Here is a 23,589-nt window from a genome sequence, read left to right on the forward strand (position 1 = left end):
GGGGTGCAGAGCGCTGTCCGAGCAGCCCCAGCAGTCGGCCCCTCTGTTCCATGTCAGATCTGTTTCCACTCACCAAAACAGTCCAAAATGCCCTCGGTGTTGTTTGGGACCCCGCTCCGGCATGGCCAGCGACCGCGCCGGTAACACCGGAGGGTCCCGTCTCCCCAAGCGTGTGTTTAATTAACGCACGAGCGCCAGCCCCAAAGGGAGCTGGGAAGCTCTGGCTGCCCCAGCCCAGATTTATGGGCTCTCTGCGAAGCGGTTAGCAAAGACATTTAAAAACAATTAGGCGCTGGGAGAGGCAGATTCAGGGAGCCCGGACTGCTCTCATTACGCTGCAGAACGGGAAAATAAAGCCATTAGGCTCACCAGACAACTCGCCTATTTGTACTATATTTTTTAATGATTACTTTCTCTAATAACGCCGCCTGCCTGCAGCGGCGCGAGCCCGAGGCGCCGGCGGGCGATGCTCCCGCGCCCCAACCAAACCCGGCTTTAACGCCTCTGAGCACGCGTTCCCCCGGCTCTCGCGAGCCCTCGCCCCCGTCACCCAGGGACGGGTCACCCAGGGACGGGTCACCCAGGGACGGCCCGTTTCCTCTGCTCTGGGCAGGTTTGCCGTCTCAAACGAAACTCCGCATGTTGTCACGGGCATCGCCCTTCGCTCGGGGAGGAACATGAGGGTTTGTCCCGTGCCAGGAGGGGGAAGGCGAGCGCTCCCACGTTAACCACCGCCGTGCCTCTCCTTTGCCTCCCGTAATTACGCTCACAGGTTTTTCAGGAGTACAATGGGAGAGAGTTTTGCAGGAACAGAGCTCCAACAGGGAAAAATGAACCGCCTTGCTCACGCCCAGCTCTAATTGTTGTTTACTCCTCCTGGCGGCACCGTAACTCTCGTCAGAACTGCTCGCGGCACACCAGCAATAGACGGTGCAAGCCAAGGGGGCCTGGCCCGCACAGCCCAGCTATCAATTCCTTTTCCACCCGCGCTCTGCCCCCAAACCACAGCTGGGTGTTTGACCAGGCGTCCCGGCAGCCGTGCCCATGGGGCAGAGGGGCTTTGGGAACGCTCCCATTCCCTTGTCCTGCACCTAAACAAATGGGAACTGACCGCGTCTCTCGACAGCTCCATGGCCGTTTGCATGGATCCCTCGCCAATGGCACCCACGAGCTTCACCACCGCACACGTGCCGGCTGCTCCTGTGTTACACTGGAGTGAAACCGCGTGACAACAGCCGGGCAGCGATCACGCGTTACCGCGAACTTCCAAATGCTCATCCTCAAACATACTTCAATTACCGAGGCAACTGAAATTTTAATTAGTCACACCACAGTAGCGCTTCTGACTCAGGCAGCTGTGTAAAAACATATAACCAACCCCAAACCGAAACCCTTGAAAGCCTGAAAAAGCACAGAGAGGACAGAAAGTTTCACAAAGCTGCCTGGAGACGTGCTGGTCTCCAGCGCCCATCGGCAACGCCAGCGTCCCAGCTCGTGACGCCGGCTCTGCCGCCGCATCTCCTCTTCTGCCTGTTTGGCTTTGCCCGATTCCTTCCCTTTGCCCGATTCCTTCCCTTTGCCCGGCCGTGCCACCGATCACGTCGCCCCGTGTCCCGGCCGTGTCACCAATGGCCTCGCCCCGTGTCCCGGCTGTGCCGCCGATGGCCTCGCCCCGCGTCCCTGTCCCCGCTCAGGGCCAGGCGCTTGGTTTCTTGCCTTCCGCGGGTCCTACCGCAGGAAGCAGAAAACTAGTTTAACATCTCATTTATTTCGTAGATGAGAAAGTAATTCCCTGCTGAATGATTGTCCTGAGCCAACACTTCAGGAAGCAGGAATTTACAGTGCCTGCCGGAGCCGCGAGTGCATTACCGCGCCGCTGCCACACAATGCAGCTGAAATATGGTTTTTTCCCTCCTGTTAGCCTGAAGAGAAAAGCCATTAAATATGATTAAGGTTAAGAGATTGCTAAAATTACAAACAGCCGCCATTCAATTATTTTGCTCTATAAAATGCAACACAGATTGGAGTTATTTCTCCGAAATGTGTTTTTGGAAAATAGCACAACACAACTAATGTGGTTTGATGTAGCAAATCAGGTTTCAGATACTCCTCGTAATGAAAAACTAAAAGGTTCATAATTTAACTCAAAGTTCGTAACTTCAAGTTGTCAGGTGCCGCTGCATAAAAAAAGTGGGGAAAAAAATCCTACCCCAACTAATATTCTGTGGAGTCATCTAAACCAGAGGCAATCAGCTCTATCACCCGTTACAGCCAGCGACAGGAAAGCGCAACAGCTTGGCATAACAGCCACACATTTCTTATGGAAATTAAATCTCTCCAACAGATTTAGTCATTTTAACGTGACCCGCGGCGGGTGCGGGGCCGCGAGCGGCACCCATGGCGAGTGGCCCCCATGGCGAGTGGCCCCCATGGTGAGTGGACCCCATGGTGAGTGGACCCCATGGTGAGCGGCCCCCGCAGCAAGTGGCCCCCGCGGCGAGTGGCACCGCCGGCTCACCCGCGTCGGCACCGCCGGCTCGCCCGTGTCGGCACCGCCGGCGCACACGTGTCGGCACCGCCGGCGCACCCGTGTTGGCACCGCCAGCTCACCCGTGTCGGCACCGCCAGCTCACCCGTGTCGGCACCGCCAGCGCCCCCGTGTCGGCACCGCAAGGAGCCAAACAACCGGGGAACTGCAATAAAAGTCCACATGGGGATATACACAAATGGTGGAGAGCGGTGGTTATTCTGGTTAATGAAATAGGAGGAATCGCGTTATTCTGCCCTCGTAGCGAGTTGCAACAGGTTAACGCGTGAGGAACAGATCGTTTGATGAGTAACTGCATGATTAGAACCCAACAGATCAATAACTTCTCATAACCCTATACATAATTCATTCCGTTAACGTGCTTATAATCATCCCGCACACACCCGCTTAGGTCTCGCAACTGCTGTTCGCTCGTTTATCTGCCCTCCGTAACGCAAAGGGCGACAGGAAACCAACAGAAGGGCCGTTCGGAGCCCATTCGGGGCGCAGCGAGCAGGTTTGCCCGGCTCCATCCAGCCAGAACGTCCCACCCACCCCTCCCCGCCACCTAAACCGCCATTCGATGCACTCGAACAGTAGATAACTCTTTATCTGACAGGTAATTAGCTGCAGAAGAAAAAAGCAAATTAAAAACAGACACCGTATTAATAACAATGCACACGCACATATTTGTCTGGAGAGGCACAATGAATTGCTTTAATTTACTGAAAAGGGCCGGTCTATCTGAGGATGGGAAGGGATACATCTCAATTTCTGCTCCCGTTTGGGGTGTGCTCAGCAGCCCGGACCTCGGTGAGAATGCGGCCGCCCAGCCCCGGCTGTGCCGCGTCACCACGGGCACCGGCACCGGCACCGCCTGTCCCCGCCGGGCCAGGTGACACAGGAGGGGAAGGGGCATCATCACACCCCGGCACCGCCTGTCCCCGCCGGGCCAGGTGACACAGGAGGGGAAGGGGCATCATCACACCCCGGCACCGCCTGTCCCCGCCGGGCCAGGTGACACAGGAGGGGAAGGGGCATCATCACACACCGGCACCGCCTGTCCCCGCCGGGCCAGGTGACACAGGAGGGGAAGGGGCATCATCACACCCCGACAGCGCGGAGCGGCGGCAAACGGGGGCTGAGCTGCTCCTCGCTCAGGACCGGGGCAGCAGCTCAGCCGAGCGCTCAAGTTCCTCATTGCTTTGGAATTTAATACCTGGCGCTGAATTTCAATTACACGACCAGTAATATTCACTTAATTAAAAGCACCATCGTCGCCCGGCCGGGAGGAAGGAGAGTAAAAAGCAGGATTAAGCATTCCTGCTCTGGAAGGGACCCGGCGGGGAGCCGGGAAGGCTCTGGGGACACAGAGCACCGGGACCTGTCCCGCCTCTTTGCCCCAGGACGCGCGGCTGCTGCTCAGCCCTTCCCTTCCAGGCTGTGATTCCTTAAGCACCTCTTAGCAAAGCGTTTTTCTCTCTTGCGCGAATGTTAATCGGATCCCCTGCGCTGCTCCAGCTCTCCCCCGGGAAGCCGCCGCAGCGTGACAGCTCCTGACCCCCCTACCGAGAAGGTTTCTCGGAAAGGGAGAAGACAATTGACCCTGGAGGAGGAGCCACCAGCCAGGGCCCAGGCGGGGACACCCGGAGCCGCGCAGGGGTGCGGGGACACCCCGTGTGCCACCCGTGTCCCGTCCCCGCCGGGCACCGCTCCGAGGGACGCACGGACGGACGCGGTGCCGGCTCCCCCAGCGCCCGCACGGGGACAGGGGCGGGGAACAACGACACCGCACGGGGCTCGGCAGCTGAGGGGGCTGCCGGCAGCTCAGGAATCCCCGGCTCAGTATTTTAAACAAAACTCTGAGTTTATAAAACACCGTCCTGCTTTGGCCAAGCAGAAGCTCAAGACAAGCCTGTCTGGCACAGAGACACCCCAAGAGACACCCCAAGAGTCCATTTAGGTGCACAACAAGTTCCAAACTAGACTTGAATCTAGCCAGGAAAGTATAGCCAGTACACCAACTAGAAACTGGGTTTATGCAAATTATTTAGCAGCCTGACAACATAAAACCAGAATCAGATACCAGTTGAGGAGATTACTGGGGTACGACCACATAAGAATCGTGAGGATCCACAGCATGCACGCATTCACCCACAAAAACAAACCCAGAGGAGAAACAAGGTGTGTATCCAGCAGAGAAGAACAAGCACTCACCAAAGGAGGTGGCGAGGATGCTCCATCCCGAGTCTGCTAAAACTGGTCCCAGTCTAAGGGGGGGCTCCAGCTCATGGACTCCAAGGTGGGGACCCCGCTTTACAGCCTGGGCAGGCCTGGCTGTGGTCGTTAAGAGCCGGCCCAGAAGCATCTCGGCTTCTCTGGCACCTCTTTTCCGAAGGACCGAGCAGGGTCCCGCCCCCCGGCCCCGGGAGGTGGTGTCACAATGCCCCGGGGCGGGGGAGGTCACTGGCACCAGCCTGGCTGTGGGTGGGGACAGGCACAAAAGGCGCTAAGGAGCCACCAAGTGCCGCGCTGACAGCGCTGGGTCCCGTGGGGATGCGCGATGCCACAACACCCCAGCTATTGCACGGGAAACGTTTAGCGGGCCAGGCTACACCAAACCGTCCCTTCTGCTTGAAACTCGTACATACGATCTACGGGAAGCCACGACTGAACGCATTCGCTCCCTGGGGCTGCTCTGTGGAAATCCCCCCAAAACAGGTTCCCCGCGGTGCCGTTGAGCACCCTGGTCAGGGGCCCAGGAGCTGCGAACGGATGCGTCCATTCTGGGTGCAAATTGGAGCGATGGCCAGTCATTGAGAGTCATTTCCAGGAACTAAACATGAATTAAGTGATTTACCGAGTGATGCTCTTGCTTTATATATGTGGTGGTTTTTTAAGTAACTAAGGTTTACTAAGTAATTTCCAAGCCCTATTTATTAGCGCTGCATAAATCTGAGCAAACAAGTTATTTTAATTGTGGGAATAATTAAAAAACCCCATGTATTTCTATTGAGGAGAGCACCCAGGCAGGGCTGCGGTGGGGAGGGTTTGTCCCCCCGGTCCCTGGGCTGTGCCGCGCCCCGTGGTGGCTGCTCAGGCGACGGGACCCCGGGCCTGGGCCGTCACCCCTCGGTCACCAGCTCCGTGACAAACACCCCGACCACCGTTCCACATGCGGATCCACTTCCCAGCAGGACGCCCCTTGGTCCCAAGGACCGTTCTGGTGGTTTATCCGAATCCCACTCTGAGCCGTCCTCCCCCAGCCCCCGTGTCACCGCACTCCTCTGTCCCCCGTCCCCTGTGTCACCATCCTCCCCCCGCCCCCATGTCACCGCACTCCCCCAGCCCACCATACTCCTCTGTCCCCCGTGTCACCGCACTCCCCCATGTCACCGTGTCACTGCACTCCCCCATGTCACCGTGTCACCGCACTCCCCCATGTCACCGTGTCACCGCACTCCCCCTCACCTCCCCAGCTCGCACAGAAACACTTCCAAGGAATTTTTTTTGGGTCTCATGATTAAAAAATTGGCTCGGCGATGCTTTATGCATGCATCTGTTATGCTAAAATAACCATCCTTCCTAACCATGCCCACCTGCTGTCTTTTTCAATTTTAAGTATTTCTAAGTAGCAATCAAATCAGTATAATTTGTTCTTTATCTCAGAAAAACCATTGTGAAAGAAAAATGTGACCATTATGTTACATCAGGGAAAAATACAAGCCCTTTATTTTCAGCCTTCTCTCTATTCTATCAGATCTCAGTCGTCATTATGCCCGTCGTATTTAATATCGCTCAAATGAACAGAGCTCTCTTTAATCACCACAACCTTTCTCCCCTCCCCACTCCCCCTCCCCGAGGTTAAGGCTTTTTCCTTTCCTTTCTAGCTCAGATACATAAATATCGGTATCACGAAGGCATTAAGGGTTTCCAGGAGACGCCGGGGCCGTTTGGGAGCCGCTCTGGCACCGTCTGCGACGGAGGTGCCGGGTCCCGGTGAGTGCGGCTGTGCCAGGCAGGACCAGCACCCACAGATCCGCACAGAACGCGGGCAAATTCCGGCTCTGCCGCCAGGCTCAGGAGGAGGACCGACTGCCGAAACGCACGCAGGGTGCGTAGAGATACCCAGTTCTGCAGCTTTCAGTAAACCCCCAGGCTAGAGGCCAGTGCTCAGTCATTATTGACAGACCCTGTGCAGAGGGAGAGGCCACGGCGGCCGAGACGAGCCCCTCCGCGCGCCAAGAGCCGCGCCGGCCCAGGGAGACGCCTGCAGGCTGAACGACGGGGCCGCGGAACCTGCTGGCCCTGAAACCCGCTGTGCGCAGGTGGTGCGGGAGCTCCAGGGTGTCAGGGTGACGGGGGAACTTGTTCTCCAGCCCAGGGGCCTCACGGCAGCTTTGGGAAGAGTGTAAATGCTGTCCTTTCCTTCCCTTCTCCTTGCCCACGCGCCAGCTCTACAAACAAGGGCCATTTGCAGGAAAATGCCCCAATGGCAGCGGTTCCTCTGTCCCCCAGGAACACAACGTTAGCACCATTTAAGCGAGTGGGAAGCACATCTTTGGTAGATTAAAGAACAAGGTTCAGATCATTGGCCAGTAATCCGGGCTGGGGTCAAGCGTTGCTATTTAACCGCGTGCGCTGGCTGCCAGCTCTGCGTCCGCTGAGACGCCAGAGCAAACTCTGCTTCCGCGGCGGAGGGGTTTGGTTTGGTTTGGTGGCGCCGCAGCCCTGGCGGGGGCCGGGGAACCCACCACTCTCCTTTGCGCAACCATCGCGGTCCAGCTGCCCTCGGCTCCTGCTGCCCCGGAGCAAAACACGCGGAGAGCAGCCGCTCGCCACCCCGAGCCCGTCACGCTCGGGCCGAACCAGAGACGCTCTCCTCTCAAACCCAGCGCCCGAGCCCGGACCTGCTGCGGGGAACATCGCTGAGCCCTCGGGTCTGCACAGCCCAAACCGGGCTCTGACGCCTCACCGTCCTGTCTGAGGAATGAGGACACTTATACCTCTGTCCCCCAAAACATCTGCTCACAAGAAGACTTGAGGGATGAGGGAGTTTTGTGGAGTCCCGAGGGCTGAGCGGGTGCTCCGGGCGCCACCGCAGTCCCGGCTGATTCGCCTCCCGTTCCAGCACATCCCTCGCACGCGCTCTCACATCCAGCTCAGCTACACTTCGCACATTCTAGTTTCCATAAATAAAAATTAAACAAACACTTAACGAGCGTCATGCATATTAATACCCTCCAGGTGAAGGTTAGCATGAGCTGTGATTGTGGCAAACCCGCATTTGATTAGATTGACTTGAAAACAGGGGAGATAAACAACCCACAAAAGCCTAAAAATTACAGTAATTTATTCTTTTGACCTCCGCGCATTTCTCGGTTTTATGCAACTTCAGCCTCCTTCGTGCAACAGGAATTTTCCCGGCTCAAAGCGCCTCAAAGCAGCAGGTGCTGGCGCATTGGAAGTGACTCCGGCCCCCTCGCCTCTCCCATCGCCAAGGGCGCGTACGGCGCCTGCGCAGCGAGTCGGAGCTCTTCACTCACCAAAAGCTCCTCGTGGCAGCGGGACACGCGGGGCGGGACACGGCACTGAGCCCGCAGCGGGATGCAGCTGTGGGGATGCTCCAGCTGCCTTCTCCCCCAAATCCGGGGGGTATCACAAACCTGGGAGCTCGTGTGATGAGGCTGATTTGGGAAGGGGCGGCGGGACTGCCTGCAACCCAAATATTGCCTGAGAAAAAGTGCTCTAAGCTGCTTCTCAGCCATCAGAGAAACACCCGTGCCACGTCTGAGACGCCTGCACCGGAACAGGATGACGCACACCCCAAGAGCATCCCTGTCTGTTCCCTGACTTAAACCAGTTCAGACACGGGAAACTCAGACCCGCAAGTCCTGCTGACCAGGAACTACCGGCCCCTGGAGCTCACAGCCCAGCGAGGAGCACGAGCTGCTTCCGAGGGGCTGCAGGACAGCGGCTGGAGCAGCGTCCACGGCGCGACGGCGTTTCCCACTGCGACGGCTTTTCCAGCACAGCAGTCGCTGCTCCCTCCTCGCTCCAGCCCAGGTCAAACGGGACATCCAGCCGCAGCCCGAGCCAGCAGCGTTAACGCCCGTTAATAACCACTAATAGGGCACCTGGAAGGGCCCGACCTGCGGCTGCAGGGTCCCCGCGGGTCCCCGCTCTGCTGCTCAGCCAAAGGTGCCATCCCCGGAAGCACCGGCACCGCGTCCCAACAGACGGGCCATGATTACTCACCCGCTTCCCGGTGGCGGTGACGCCGTTAATCACCGCGGTCGCCGGGAGAAGGCTGCTAATGAAGACGTGACGCGGGCGGCAGCGGCCGCAGCCATTTCTCAATTCATTAGCATCCTGTCACTCCGAGGGTGATCGCCGGCCCGCGTTCCCACCTCTCACCAAAACATGACAGGATAATAAAGCAAAGCTATTTTTCAGTGCTGGGGAAAAGCCAAACGCGTTCCTTGAGCTCAGGGGTTGGTACAACAAGTCCCTAAACCAGAAAAACAGAACGAAACCCAAACAAGCGACGATACTGTGGGACCAGAAGCAACTAATGTTTTAACCTTAAAAACAAACAAACAAACAAGCTATAATAACTACAAATATTGACACTGCCGGTTCAGTGCTTTACAAAACCCCCAGGCAGGTCGCGTGCGTTGACCCTCGGGAGGTCGGGCCACTCTCCACCGATGCTCTAAAGGTGAAGCCGGCGCTCCGCGGTGAACGGCTCTTCAACGGGACAGATGGGCTCCAGCAGCCCGACACGACGGAGCCGCCCGTTTCCCCGCTGAAATCAGAGCCGGCAATGGTGCCGCGTCCTCCGCCAAGACAGAGTGTGGCACAAGCAGCTCTGGGGTTTGGAAACGGCCCCCGCAGCAGCTGATGGGCGCCCGAGTTAAGGCGCTCACGGATAAGCCGGGTTTTGGAGCATCACTGCAAGCACTTGCTTTGCTGTGCTCAGGTTTCTGTACTATTTCCATCACCGTGATATCTAAACTCAACTCCCGTGTTCTGATCAGGCCCCATATGTTACTGGCAAATATTCCGATGAGCCGTGAAGCTCATGAAGCATTCGCTCCATCTGCGGGGATGCGGTTTTTGCTGATCTCCGTTTTCTTGACAGTGGTTTCATCATCCAGCCGGGAAATAACGATGGCGCAGCACGAGCCGTCGCAGGCTCCGAACCGCGGGGAGCAAACAGCTGGCACCAGCACTTTATAAAACACCCTCGCTCGCCCTCCGCAGAGGGGTTTCCGGAGACCCCGAGGGGCTGTGCAGGGGGACAGGACCCAGAGCCCCCTGTGCGTGACGGGCCTGGGAAAGCAGCCGAGGCCGCGGGGCTCAGCGGGAACACCCGTCTGCACACCGGAGCGCTCTGCTAGGAAAATTCAATTACGCGTTTGGAAGGTGGAACGACAGCCGGTGTTCAAACAGCGGCATCTGCTTTTGTGAGACGCTACAAGCGGTGGGCTTGGCGCACGCTGGTGGGTTTGGCACACGCCGGTGGGCTTGGCACACGCCGGTGCCACCACGCACCAGGAGGTCCCCGGCCACTGCGGCTCCCCGCATCCAAACCAGACCCCGGCGCCCCGTCCCCGCCAACAGCTCAAGAAGGCTGCACCAAAACAGGGTGGATGAGATGGGCCCAGAGGCGCCGGCTCCGCGGTTTGGGGTGAGCGGCTGGAGGAGCCGCCGAGGGGGCGGGAGGTGGAACAGGGGGCACGGAGGCAGGACAGCGAGCGGAGAGCAGGAGCGCGCCCCAAACCAGCCCGTGTCGGAGGCACCGCCGTGTCGGGACCCGCGCGGAGCCTGCGGAGCGGAGCCGGCTGCGGGAACAGCGCGGTGCCCAGCCCAGCAAACTGCATGAGCTCTTCTGGCTTTATTTTCTTCCCCGTTAAATCTAAGAGCGAAAAACATACCGACTGTATTTGGTAAGAGCTGCTTCCCCGGAGAGGGCTGCGGGAACGCGCTCTCACGAGCCAGCAAACAGAACTCCCCTTCCTTGTTTGTCTTCTTCATATTTTAAGCAAGGGCTGGGGAGAATGGAGTAATATTTGGCAGAATTCCCCGTGCCTGTCGAAAACCAACACTTCATAAATATGTAACTGTTCCCATCTATCCCCTGCCGGCAATCGGGGTTTCCAGCACTCGGGAACCTTCTCCGGGTTCCCCGGGGAGCTCGGTAACCAGCGGGAGGCACAGCGGCTGCTGCCCCGAGGATCAGGATCACTCTCCAGAACCCGGGAGCTCTGGGGACTTTGCGGGAAGAGGTTCAGCTGCAGCGAGTAAAAGAAAATGGACCTTTGTGTTCCACTTTCCTCCGGCGTCTCAGGCACCAGGTACCTGAGCCCCGAGTGCCCCACAGGGATCTGGCGGAGTTTCCAGGGACGAGCTGCGTTTCCAGCCATCGCCAGGGCGCAGGAGGGGAAACTGAGGCACGTTCCTCCCCCTGCGCGCTGGCCCGGGGGCGCTGGGGCACAGAGCTCACGAGGACGGTGCCGTCCCCGCTCGGCACCCCCGGCACGCTGCACGACCCTCCCGCCACAGGAGCGAGCAGTTCTGTGCACACTGCAAACGACGTCCCTGCTCCGACGCGCGTTCCTCCCACAAAGACTCAGAAGCACCTCCCCCCGCGGGGAGAACCCGCAGCACGGCACCGCTGCTCCCCATGTACCTCTTCTTAAAAATAAAAAAGGACCACGCACTTACACTTAATTAAAAGTGTCTACGTAGGAACCAGATTAATTAATTCTCCTTCTACCCAAGAGCCCTCTCATTGTGTTCACTTAAATGAGGTTTTGAAACGTCGTCTCTCCGCTGTGTCTGGGCTGGGTGTCTCCATTCGACACTTGGGCCGCGGTTCCAGCCCGTGCTGCACCAGAACGGAGCAGACGACAAAGCGCGGGGGCCAGGCCGCTCTCGTTGGGTCAATAAAGCTCAATGAAGGGGCAGAAGGGAAGAAGGAAGAAGAGAGTCTCTGCCTGCCCGTGGTTCCGATAGTGCTGTAGACATGAAATATTCATTGCTTTTCAAGCACGCAGGGTCTGAAAAACCACCAAGCACTTCTCTATCCCCAAATCGTACATCATCATTCTTTCTGAGTCCCCGCTCCGCAGCAGCTCCGGGTCGCGCTTCCCGCAGGTACCAGCGCCCCGAGCCGCCCCGGGGACGGCAGGACGATCGGGGGATGCTCCCAAGGGTACTTGGAAAGTCGCCGCTCTCCTCTGCGCCCGAGGAGCAGAGCTGCACGGGGGATCTTGGAAAGAGACGGGGTAGCGCTGATCTCCCAATTTACACCTGGGCGCCACACAGTAAATTCGGTGGGTCACCTTCAGCTTCAGCACCGACTCTCCCCTCTAACTCTAATCTTTTATTCATCTCGGTTCTGAGTGAAGACTTTGCAGACAGCAAAGATGAGCACGAGAGCGGCGGGCACTTCGCCTCTCACATATGGGACATTTGATGCTCTCTGTCCCGCCCGCACCAGCGCCCGGTGCCGGCACCGCGGCTGCAGCGGCAGCAATGCCGGTGTGGGAGCTCCAGCTTCGCCGACACCCTGAGCCCTCCCTGCCAGAAATGGGGACGGAACGGGAGGAGCAGGCTGGCCTGGCCCCAGCAGGGATTGCAGCCTCCCACCCCCCAGACGCCGGCAGGGATGGAAATCTCTAACGTGCCTCTCACGCCGTTTACTCTCTGCCAGATTTATCTGCCTGCTATTAGTCTCCAGAGCTCCGATTTGTTTGCCTGTCATTTGGACAAATGTTGATGGGCAGAAACAAGCAGGGCTCTCTATTTTTCCCTCCCCTTTTCTGCTCCCCGCGCTCCACACCATCCACTGCCAGCAAGAGCATCAAGGGAAAAGGATGAACAACTGACCCATAAAATAAATACAGGGCTTACTGTTTCTGATAAAGATTAAATATTGTAGGAGTCATGACTAGATAAAAGCTGGTGGAAGGAAAAGCCTCAGACCTCAACAGAGTACATAAAAAATAAAGCAGCATATATATAGCCACACAGACACGAGAAGACATCTTGCAGCCTTTACGGGGAGTTTGACAATCTGAATCCATTTTGCTCACAAGTGCATCTCAGCCATGCCCCCGAGAACCCTCCTGTTCGAGCAGAACAACACGCACAGGATGCACAATAAAAACTGGCCAAGAGGTTCTTATTTTCACCCAGGACACGCTCCTGCTTCAGCCACCGCGCTGGCCGCATCGCGCAGCTGCGGCTGGAGCGGGACGGACCGCACGGGCGATCCCGGGCTCCAGGACCGCACAGCACCGAAACCAGCCCACAGGACACGGCAGCTGCTCCAGCGGCAGAGACGGGCGCACGCAGACACCCACCGCTCACACGCGGCGCATCGGCCGAGGCGCGGGGCCACGTTCACGGCTGCGGCGCCCGGTGCCACCAGCTCCTCCCGACCTCCAGGGCTCGTGCTGCCTGTGCTTTGCACGGCCTCCGCATCCCCTGCCTGCAGCGCTGCCAGACACACCGGCAGAGCTGCGGCCCGAGCCTGGCGGCGGACGGGGTTTGCACTGCACCAGGGACGGGCTGGACACCCGCACAACTCCTGCTCCTCCAACCCGCGCCATTCCGGCTCCTCCAACCCGCGCCAATTCCGGCTCCTCCAACCCGCACCAATTCCGGCTCCTCCAACCCGCACCAATTCCGGCTCCTCCAACCCGCGCCAATTCCGGCTCCTCCAACCCGCGCCAATTCCGGCTCCTCCAACCCGCGCCAATTCCGGCTCCCAAACCCCCTCCTCACCCGCAGCCGCCTGCCCGGGCGCTCCAGCAGAGCTCAGCCCTGCCAGGCCATGGCAGATTTACTTTTCCCGCCCCTGTTTCGCAGTTTTCCAAATTCTCCAGGTCCCGCCTTCGCTTTCGGCCACACACGCGGCACTAAACAACCGCGGCCCCGTGAGAACAAACACGAACCGGCCCGTGCGAACGCAACAGGCACCGAGCGCACGGAGCGGCGGAACCGGGCCGCTCCCGCTCCGCAGACCCGGGGCCGCAGCCGCCCTGGCGCCCCAAACCCCCCGAGCCCCCCAACGCCTCTTACCTGCAGAGCGCGGTCCCGGCACGTCCCGCCGCCCCGGGCCGGCACTCAGCGCCCGCAGCTGGGGGGAGCGGCCCCAGCTGGGCAGGGGGCGGGCGGACGGACAGACAGACAGGACAGCCCCGCAGCCCCATTGCCCGGCTCCCAGCAGCGGGGCGGTGCTGGGGCGGCGGGTCCCAGGCTGGGGGTGTTGGGGAGCGCTCGGTGCCCCCAGGATCTGCCGGGCACCCCCTACAAACCCCGTTTTCCCCCCGTGGGCCGGTTCACTGTGAGCACACGCGTGTGCCCAGGGTCACGCTGCTGATAAACCTCCAGCTGCAGCTCTGTCAGTTCTAAGCCCCCCAATTTCGATGTTCCCAGGGCAACCCCAAGGAGTCCCCTTGGAGTACCCCTGCGTGGGTCAGCGTGAGGCTGAGCACCCGCAGACAAACCCGGGAGCTTGGTCAGGCCTTGCTCCAAAGCAGCTCATGATCACACCACGAGCCAACCGGGTGGCTCTCTGGGCACTGGGGGCACTGGGGCACTGGGACAGGGGTGCGGTGAAGCCCCAGCCCCTCCCTGGCCCCGTCCACGCACACCAGATGCTCTCCGGGCTCTCCATGCAGCAGAAAAGCAACCGGGCAATCACGAGCCACAGAGTTAAAGCAGCGGCACAGAGAAAATTGGAGCCGCGCTCAGCAGCAAATTAGACATTTAAAAACTGAGGAGAGTGACTGGTGAAGATTAAATGCATTATAGATTTGCTGGAGGAGAGGCGAGCAAAAGAAAAGGTAGATCATTGACACCCCTCAGGCAACAGGGTGAAGATTTGTTTGCGTACTGGTGTGTAATCAAGTGGGAATGAATGCAAGACACGGGGCCTTAATTTTTCATTTGCAATCAAGGCCACGTACACCTTTTTAGTCACAGAAAAACACCGCGCTCTCCTTGTTCCTGCCTAACAACCGCATTACCCAGGAAGGGAAAATTACCCAGACGTGATGGGGCTGATTGCGGCCGGGAGCTGCGGTGCAGCGGGGCCCGGCTGCGCCGCTCGGGCACAGTCCCCGCGACGCTCCCGCACGGGCGCCCGGCCGGGGGACAGCGGGAGCTGCTGTGCTGAGATCCCGGGATGCGGGTCCAGGCCGGGGCTCACCGCTGCCTTCAAACGGGGTTCCTTTGTTTCTTTGTTTTTCCCCAAATGCTGGGGGGGGAAAAGAAAGGATGGTGTGAAGTGTCACACTTGGGTCACAGCTCCGCCAGACTGTTGAAAGGACCCGAGGAAAGCGCCGGTGCCGGGGTCTGCTCCGGGAAGCGCGGGAGAGGCTGCTAAATGTGAGTGCCTGGAGCGGCGTGAATAAGGGGCCTGTCTGCAGAAAGGGGTAAATTCAGAGGCTTCGCCCCAGCGAGGGGCCAGTGGGAACCCCCCCCCGGCCTGGGGAGAACACGGAGAGCAGAGCCTGGGCACGGAAATCAGGAACACAGAGGGTGCCACGGCAGGAGCGGGGCGCGCGGCTGCAGAAGCCTCCCCGGCTCATTGCCGTTCCCCGCAGCCTCCCCGGCTCATTGCCGTTCCCCGCAGCCTCCCCGGCTCGTTGCCGTTCCCCGCAGCCTCCCCGGCTCATTGCCGTTCCCCGCAGCCTCCCCGGCTCACTGCCGTTCCCCCGCGGCTCCCGCCATGCAGCAGCTGCCGAGCTGTCGCGGGCGCAGCCGCAGCCGGGGCCGCGAGGTGCCGTCCCAGGGGAGCCAGCACAGAGCCGAGCGGAGCCCCTTGATCAAATATTCCCTTTGCTCCTGGCAGCCTTCATCTCCGCCGCCGCCTCGCTCCATCGCCAGCCCGGGCTGCTCGCCCCGCGCTGCTGCAGGGAGGCAGAGCCGGGCGGGGGGGACAGCGGAGAGCGGCCCCGGGGGCTGCGCTCATGGATGCTTAACCCAGCAGAAGGGTCGTACCCCAACAGGAGCTGTGAACACAGCCCCATGCTCAGAGAGCACCCCGGGGGTCCCCGCGGTGCAGGCTGCAGGACAGGGCAGGGAATCCCGCTCGCCCTGAAGGACGCGCAGGAGCTCGTCTGCTGCAAGGGCTGGGAAATGGGAACCACGGAGCTGCGGGCTCGTTGGGACAGAGCTCCTTCCAGCTCGCGTCTGAAGACATTGTGTGTGTGCTGTGTTCGCCACATCGTGCTCATGGTCAACGATGGGTGTGTGAAGGGAGGGAGGTCCGGTCCTCACGGAGCAGGGATGCGGCTGCTCCCGGATCCAGCTCCCGGCATCACCCCCATCGCTGCCTCCCTCCCACCCGGCGAGGATGAGGCTGAGGGTGAGGGGGGGGCACGTCAGCCGCTGCCTGGAAAATGGGCCGGGACTGCCTGAAAAGCCATTAGCCGGCTGTCAGGAGCCTCTGACGAGAAGCGCCAGGCTGGCGATCGATGGCGCCAGCTGCCCCGGCACCTCGCGCCCACGTCCCACTCACCAGCGGCTGAATCTCCATCACCCAGCCCCGAATTCAGGTGCCTCTCACCTGATGTAAAGTGTCCTTTATCGCTAATTACTCGACATGGCACGGTTTGGGTTTTGCCTCAGTGTCATCATTTCTCTAAGGAAGCTGCAGTTTCTCCGACGGCGAGAGCAGCGAGCAGGTCGGTGCCGCGGGTCCGTCCGGCTCCGCACACACCGCGCGCGGCGCCGCGGCCGTCGCGGTTCTCGAGAGCGGCTCCGCCGCACAAGGCGCTAGTTTCCTCCTCCTCCTTTGTCCAAACTGTGAACGATTGATGCTGCTCACTCGGGCGCTGCAGCTGCCTCGTAACCTGATTTCAGGAGAGGGCGACGGGAGGAACCGGCGCTGGGCTCCTCAACAGCCACGAGCGAGCAGGGGCCACGCGGGTCCTTCCCGGCAGCACTTTTCATCGGAATTGGGCGTTTTGAGGCAAAAACGTCACACGCTAAATCCTGAGCGTTTGAAAGAGAGAAATAAGGAAACGTGGCCCCAGGCAGAACCGAGGTGGCGGGAGGAACGGGGTGAACGTCCACGGTCCCGCCGGCACCGGCACCAGACCGGCGGGGACACAGCGCAAGGGACACGCAGCTTCGGAACATTAAGTTTTTTTATTAAGAAGACAGATATTTTATAGTACTTCTTTTCCTTTGTAAAAATGGTATACATGAACCAATACAAAATGTGAATGGGAACAGATGGATATGTGTGTTCTCACATCGTAACACCTTCCATGGACACCTTGAAACAGAACTGGCCTAAGGGGAAGAAATCAAAAGGCCGGGTGAATAAAGAACAAGGTTGTTTAGCGTCAGTTCGCGTCCTTCATCTGCAACACCCCTTAAACAAGGTTGTTCTTTCTTCACGCTTCAAAATCCTAATGATCTAAAGCTGTACAAAGTAATACTCAACAATACATTTCAAACAGTGCACTGTATACCGAAGAAAGAATACATAAACCAATATACAACTAAAATTCGGAATTGCCTCTTTTTTTAGCCTGTTTTTATTTTATTTTATTTTATTTTTTTCCAATGTGTGGGGCCGAAATTTCGCAATCTACCTGAGACGGAAAACACCATCAAACACATGAACCTGAGACATGTCCACAGCGTAAGTCAAAGTTACATCGGTAACACTGCACTACTGTACACTTCCAAACAAGGATGGGGCTCAGAGCAGGACGCCGGCCCGCACCGGACGGGCCCCGCGCCGGCTCCTCTCACCGCGCTGGGGCCCGGCGGCGCCGAGCCGGGGAAAGGGGGCGCAGAGAGCGCCGGAGCGCGGGCGGCTCCCGCCATGGCGCCCCGGTCCCCAGGGACCCCGCGTCCTGATGGTTCTGCCAAAAACAACTACCAAAAAACCAAAAAACGTACGGAAACGCTCCCCCTGGAACACCTAAAAAAAACCCCCAAACCCTGACGCTAAGATTAATGCTTCCCTTAAATAAATCAGCATACATTTTCCACATAAACACAGTAAAAAAAAAGTACCGCTCCAAATCCAAGATTACTCACCAAAAGAAAATTCAGCATATATAACCGAGCTGCCGTCTCCTCGCTGCGGCGTGGCGGCTCTGCCGGCCGGGGCTCCCTGCGCGCCTATGGCTTTGAAATCAGCGCTGCCGCGGCACCGCGGGCCCCGCGGGTCACCGAGCGGGACCAACGGGCCGTTCTGCTGGGCCGGCGGCTCTGGGGACGGGGCCGGACCCGGGTGTCCGCAGCCCCCGGGCAGGGGGCTCTACGGCCACGGGAGGTGACACCGGCCCGGGGACCCTGCGGCCGCCCGTCCTGCCGCGGGACGAGCCCGCAGCCTGTGCCGCGCTGCAGCCCCGGTCCCGGTGCCGCGCGGGTCTCGGCGCTGGCGCGTCCCGGCCTTGGTGCCGACGGAGGGGACGCGCGACGGGCACAGCGAACTGCAAACTACGGCATCTAAATGTGCTGGTTCTCCTCCCGCGAGCTCGAGGTCTGAACGGGAACCGGCCAAGAGAGAAAGAGACGCGTCCGCAGAACCCACGTGCGGCGAGGGCCCGGCGGGCGGAGCGGGGAACCAAGAGCCACAGAAACCCCACGGACTAGCGCACAGAACCCCTCTCTGCCCAGCCTCCCCCGGCCCCGACAAACAGAAATGAAACAAGGCACAGAATCTTCTGCAATGACTTCACTAAACTAAATCCAAGCTGACCTGGCCAAAAAAAGAAAACCCAAACGAACTGAGGTGTCGAACAGCAGAGTGTACTTACGAGGAATATTTTTACACAGCGAACCCCAGACCCTCCCGGCCTCACCATCTCCACCCATCGCTTTTGTTTTTCTTTAAAAAAAAAGACACAAGCTGGTTGCAACTCCAATATCACTGTCTCTGTAGCGTTTAAATAGGGCCAGCAGTAACGTCCACGGTTGGACACCTCATGGGGACCAAGGCTGCTCTAGATGAAGTACTCCTTCTTCTCCTCCGAGTTGTTCTGCCCGCCCTCGGCGTTGATGATGGCTGTGTCCGCGTCGGCCGCGTCGTCAGCGCCTTTGGCTTCGTGGGTGAAGTACGTGCCTGCAAGGGAAGCGGAGCCTGCGTGACGCGGAAAACCTGCCCCGAGCGCGGCGGCGCCGGGCTGGGCCGCCAGCACCCCGCGCCACGACCCGCCGGCTGCTGCCACCGCGCGGGAGCACCCGGCCCCACGTCCCCAAAACGCGGCCGCGTGTCGCCCTCTGCGGCGTCTCACGCGGAAAATCAATCAGGTCACAGCTATTCCCCCTCTCGCGAGCCCACAAACACCAGTAAAACTGTGTTCTATACACTTTACTTAAAGGAGACAAATCTTCCGTCTCTGCTTTCTCTCTCCCCTAATGTGCTTTAGGTCTTTTCTCCCTTTCTCCTCTCTTCCTGACATTATTCACAGCATCGTAACCAGCCTCTCATCCCCCGGCTGCTTTTCCAAATAAACCCGGCTAACAGTAAATCCTTCTGTACAAACATCCATAAAGAGGAACAGTCACAACTGCCTGTGGGGTTTAGATATTGCTCTAGAAGTTGTAACAAGTTCCCAAAATGGACTGTTCTACATAAATCAAGATAAGGTGGCACAGGGGCCCCCGCCCAGGCCGGCGGGATGGGAAACACGCGCCTCGTCACCCCGGTTTCTTACCTTTATGTCTGGCAAAGTACCGCCCTAGAATGATGAGCAGGCAGAGCATGGCGAACACCACCACGGCCACCACGCCGCCGACCACCGCGTGGTCCACGCTGCGGATCGCGCCCTCCTCCCCCGCGCGAGAATCTGTCGAGACCAGAAGAGCAGTGAGCGCGGGCGTGCGGGGCGGGCGGGGGCGCCGGGGCAGATGGGTTCGGCGCGGCGCCGGGCCGCGGGGAACACATCGGCGCTCGAGTCTCTGCTACAAGCGGCAGCGCTACGACTACGGGGACGGGGACAGCTGGGGAGCGGAGGTGGAGCTGGTGCTGGGTACGTGGCTGGGGAACCCCAAGTTTCAGCCTCCCCGGGGCACAGGGAGCAGCAGTACAGTACAGGGGGATGTCAATCATTGGCTCTGAGGAAACATCGCTAACAAGTGCCCTGTTGAAAATGTTCCAACCTCAGCCCAACAAGCTCTTGGCCAAACCCAACCGAGGCCGTGTGAAGGCGTGTCCTGTCCCCAGCGGAGCGGGGGACACCTCGATCACAGCCTGTGACACCGAACCGCCCAGGCCAGGGACGCCCCTGCAGGTCGGCAGCGGCGCCGCTCCGGCCCCGACCGCTTCACCCGTTTAACTGCTCGCCATGCAATTAGTTCTGCTCCAGCGCCTCCCCCGCGGCCGCCGCCCGGCCGGGAGTGACTGATTTGGCGGAGGAACAACGCCGAGATGAGCCGGGATGAGCTATGGCCATGTAAAATGAATGTATAGCAGTGTAAACAATTTTAATTTAAGAACGCAGCTACATCAACCCTCGCTGCAATCCTAATGGCAACCCAGATTTATAACGCGCTGAAAAACAATTATTCTCCCGTTGATTAATACATTAACATTTTGGAATAGAAGCTAAACCATTGTCGCTTTTTTTTTATTGAGTCAAGCGCGACACCTCCATTAAAATGATTTACTGGCCATACCTTACAATTTAAGCACAGCAGCAACAGAAACGGTAAAAATCTTTTAACTTTACATGATTTGTGAAGTCATATGTGAAGGATTTACCATTTAAATCTCTCCCTACAAGAAGCACACGCCTATAAATCTGTCCCGCGAGCAGCTGCCGGGCCCGCGGAGAAGCGCGTTTCGCCGGCAGCCGGAGAGCAACGCCAGTCGATTTTTAAGGAAGATTGATCTCCGTCTCCCCCGCAGAACGGAGCAAATCTCTGAAGCCTCCACCTCTAATAATATTTGAAGTTTATCGATCAAGCGCACAGACCCGTGACAGCCAAAGGTAATGGTGCTCTTTGGAGCCGAAACCCGATATGAGGCTCTCGAGCAGCAGCCGGGATTTACGCTTTCTATCGATATTTCCAATTCTGCTCCAAGATTAAGGACTGAGGGACCCGAGTAAATAACTCGTGACTGAGAGCGCCATGAGGCGCGCTTTAATTAAAACAATTTAAGAAAAAAACCCTGCGAGTGTTTTCCCCGAGTAACTCCTGGGCTGGGCACGCTCCCTTTTGTGCCGTTTTTCAGCAGAAACGGAGCCCCGGGGCCGCTCGGCTGCGCTGGGGGGCACGTCCCGTCACACCCAGGAGCGGAGGGGAGCGGGCGCCGGGTTACGGCGCCGCGGCGGCGCCGGGAGGGCAGCGCGCCTGGGCTGGCACCCCGGTAACCGTCACACAGCCTGGGACGTGGGACCGGCCCGTCCCGCCAGGACCCGCCGCAGCCCCCGCTGCAGCCAGAGCCAGGAGAGACCTGACCTTAAACAGAACCTGCTTCAGCTGCTGCCTCCAACTCACAAAAGCCATTCCCGCTCCGTATCTCTGATTAAAAAAGAAATCACAACTTTATTACTGAAGAGGGAACAGACGAGATGGCAGGAACTGACAAAATGCCACATTATTTGCTAATCCTAATATGTTATTCTTCCTTAAGATTTGCTTTTCTCAGCACCAATTCAATTATAGATGCTACAAATCCTTCTGACATTTAATTCCCTCTTGTCAGGGAGTAGTAAATGTATACATGCCGAGCTTTCCATTAAGATGTTAATATATATTGGGGCGCGCTGGCCTCTCAATCCAACAGCCTGCGTTTTTCTGGTTTGCTGCGGGTCGGTGCGGGTGGGAGCGGGGACAGAGCCGGGAGGTGCACACACGGCTGCATGTTGCCAACAACATGCACAACTATGGGGCTACTCGACGGCTACTCCGTGGCTACTCACACCTGTGCCGAGCCCCCGCGGGGCGGCGCTTTGCACGACGCCAAAGCGCCTTAAAGGAAAACTCCGGCAGCGATGGCACAATCTGCTGGCAGCTGCACGTAGGCGGGAACAAGTCCCCCTGCGTTCGGGCCCCGAGGCGGCGGTGGCCGTGCCGCGTCACGGGGGTGCCGGATTCCATCCGACGCGGCACCGGCGCCGGCTGCCGCGCACACGGCGCCAGCAAGAGCCGGGAGCTTTGGACCAGCAGCCGCTCGTGGAATGAGCCCAATGGAGATCCCAGCGCTCCAACGAGCACCCGAAGTTTTCCTTTAAACAAACAGCCGTTTGTCCAACAGCACGGACAGAAGGTGAGAGCCTTGGGCTGCTCCTGCCTCACCGCGCTGACGGGGCTGGTTGAGCCGATGGTTAGCTGGTTACCTTCCATCTAAGCGCCATCGGCCAACATCCACCTTTGGCAGCAGGTTCTTAGTTACGAGGGGTTTTGCAGGGGGGAGCTGCTTTTTAAAAAAGTGTAACGATCTCAAGGTTCCTCACGTTTTGGCACATGTAGCTGTTCAAAACCAGCCTTTGGTAGACTGTCTCAAGCAGAAAAAAGCTGGCAGATTAATGATGATCTCTTAACAACGTGTGGCAAGTGCTTACAGCGAGGTTTAGCGTGAGGAAGACTTTTTGTCTTCCAAACTATTAATACTCAATAAAAAGGTCCCATTCCGGTCTGGATTTAATGAGGCTTTGAACTATCTCTATGTGTATGTTCTCGCTCCCCCTCTTTTCTAAGCGGCAGCATCTCAAGATTAAGGGAGGGCTGGGCTGGACCTGGCTGACTTTCCCAGGCAGTATTTTAAACCGCAACTGCAGCCGCTCTCAGAGCTCCAGGCCCATTAGGAACAAAGCACTGAACACCGAGCCTCAGGCTGGCGGGGCTGGCGGGCACGGCTGCGGTGCCAACGCCGTGGAACAGCCCCGTGCGGGGGGACAGGAATCCCCGCCGCGGGCCACGGGCTGAGCCATGACGGTGCTCGTGGCTACCGCGGCATTAAGGCCGCTACCCCTGCTCTAATTTATTGACGGGCTGTTAAAGACTAGCGTTAACCTGTTTGTTGTATTGTAATTGAATTTGGTCTCATTTAAGCCAGGCAAATTTGAGGAGTTCATCCTTCTCCAATCAATAAGCTCCCCTTCAATGACCTATTTCAAGATTGCTTCATAAAAAATAATGCGCTTTGTTTTAATAAATTTAATCACTATGACAGGTGCTCAATGTTTCCTGGTTGTTTCTGCAGCCTCCTCTCTGCCAGCAAATGGAGCCCCACTCGCAATCAATAGCGATTGATTAATCAGCGTCCCCCTTGAACAAAGGTGCTAATCAGGTTTTGATTAGTTAATGGCACCGACGGGGAGGCCGCGCCGGGCTGCTCCCCGACGCACACGAGCTGCAGCAACGCTGGAGCAAAGCGGAGGGACCCGCTGCGGGTGACCCGGTGACAATGGGAGCAGGCGGCAGCTGGCGGCACCTGCACGTCCACACGCGTGTGCGCACGTGTGCACGCACGGACACGCTCAGCGCCCCGCGGGGCAGCCCCGTCCCTTCGCTGCGCTCCCCGCGCCTCCGGAACGAGGCGTGGAGCGGCAGGGACACACACGGCTGGAGCGGGAGAAGCGCACAGGGCCCTGGAAGCTACCTGGACGGAAGGCAAGGGACGCGTTACTTAATTGCACGGTGGGCAGAGCCTCCGCTGAAGCGTTTAGCAGGACGGGAGCACCTGCAAGGAACACACGCTGAGCAAAGGGCCCACGCGCCCGAGCGCCCCGCGCCGCGGTCCCGGCACCCTGTCCCACCAGCGGCGCCGCCGAGGGGCCGCGCAGCTGCACACTCACCTGCGGCGCCCGCCCCGCGTCCCCCGGCACCGCGCCGCGGGTCCCCGGATGGGCGGAACAGCAGGGCTGCTCCTCCGGTCACCCGGCAGGTTTGCCGGGGCAGCATCGCCCTTTGGGTGCCCGTGAGGAACCAGAGGCACCCAGCAACATCTTCAAATTCTTAGCACACACAAAAAAATGAGTGGCCAAAGCGGGTGCTCCCAAGCGGGTGTCTGCTGATGCACAGAGGGCGCTCGGCTCGCGGCACACGGGCTTTCTGCGCCGTTGGGG

The 23,589-nt window shown here is 58.8% G+C and overlaps 1 protein-coding gene across 5 annotated transcripts in view; it reads right to left on the reverse strand.

Moving 5' to 3' along the window:
* Positions 1–16,680: 16,680 nt before the first annotated feature.
* Positions 16,681–23,589, reverse strand: part of CADM1 (cell adhesion molecule 1) — a 96,356-nt gene continuing 89,447 nt past the window's right edge. For 4 of the 5 annotated variants that reach the window (XM_082070532.1, XM_082070531.1, XM_082070530.1 and 1 more), the window contains 2 exons: positions 19,231–19,362; positions 16,681–18,635 (listed from right to left, as the gene is read on the reverse strand). In XM_082070532.1, the coding sequence (XP_081926658.1) occupies positions 18,517–18,635; positions 19,231–19,362 (251 nt within the window). In that variant the 3' untranslated portion in view covers positions 16,681–18,516. Of the gene's footprint in view, positions 18,636–19,230; positions 19,363–22,763; positions 23,120–23,589 lie in introns of those variants that run through there. The other variant, XM_082070528.1, reaches the window with a different exon arrangement.

This window comes from Streptopelia decaocto (genome assembly GCF_964273445.1).
Source record: "Streptopelia decaocto genome assembly, chromosome: 21".
Taxonomy (NCBI): Eukaryota; Metazoa; Chordata; class Aves; order Columbiformes; family Columbidae; genus Streptopelia; species Streptopelia decaocto.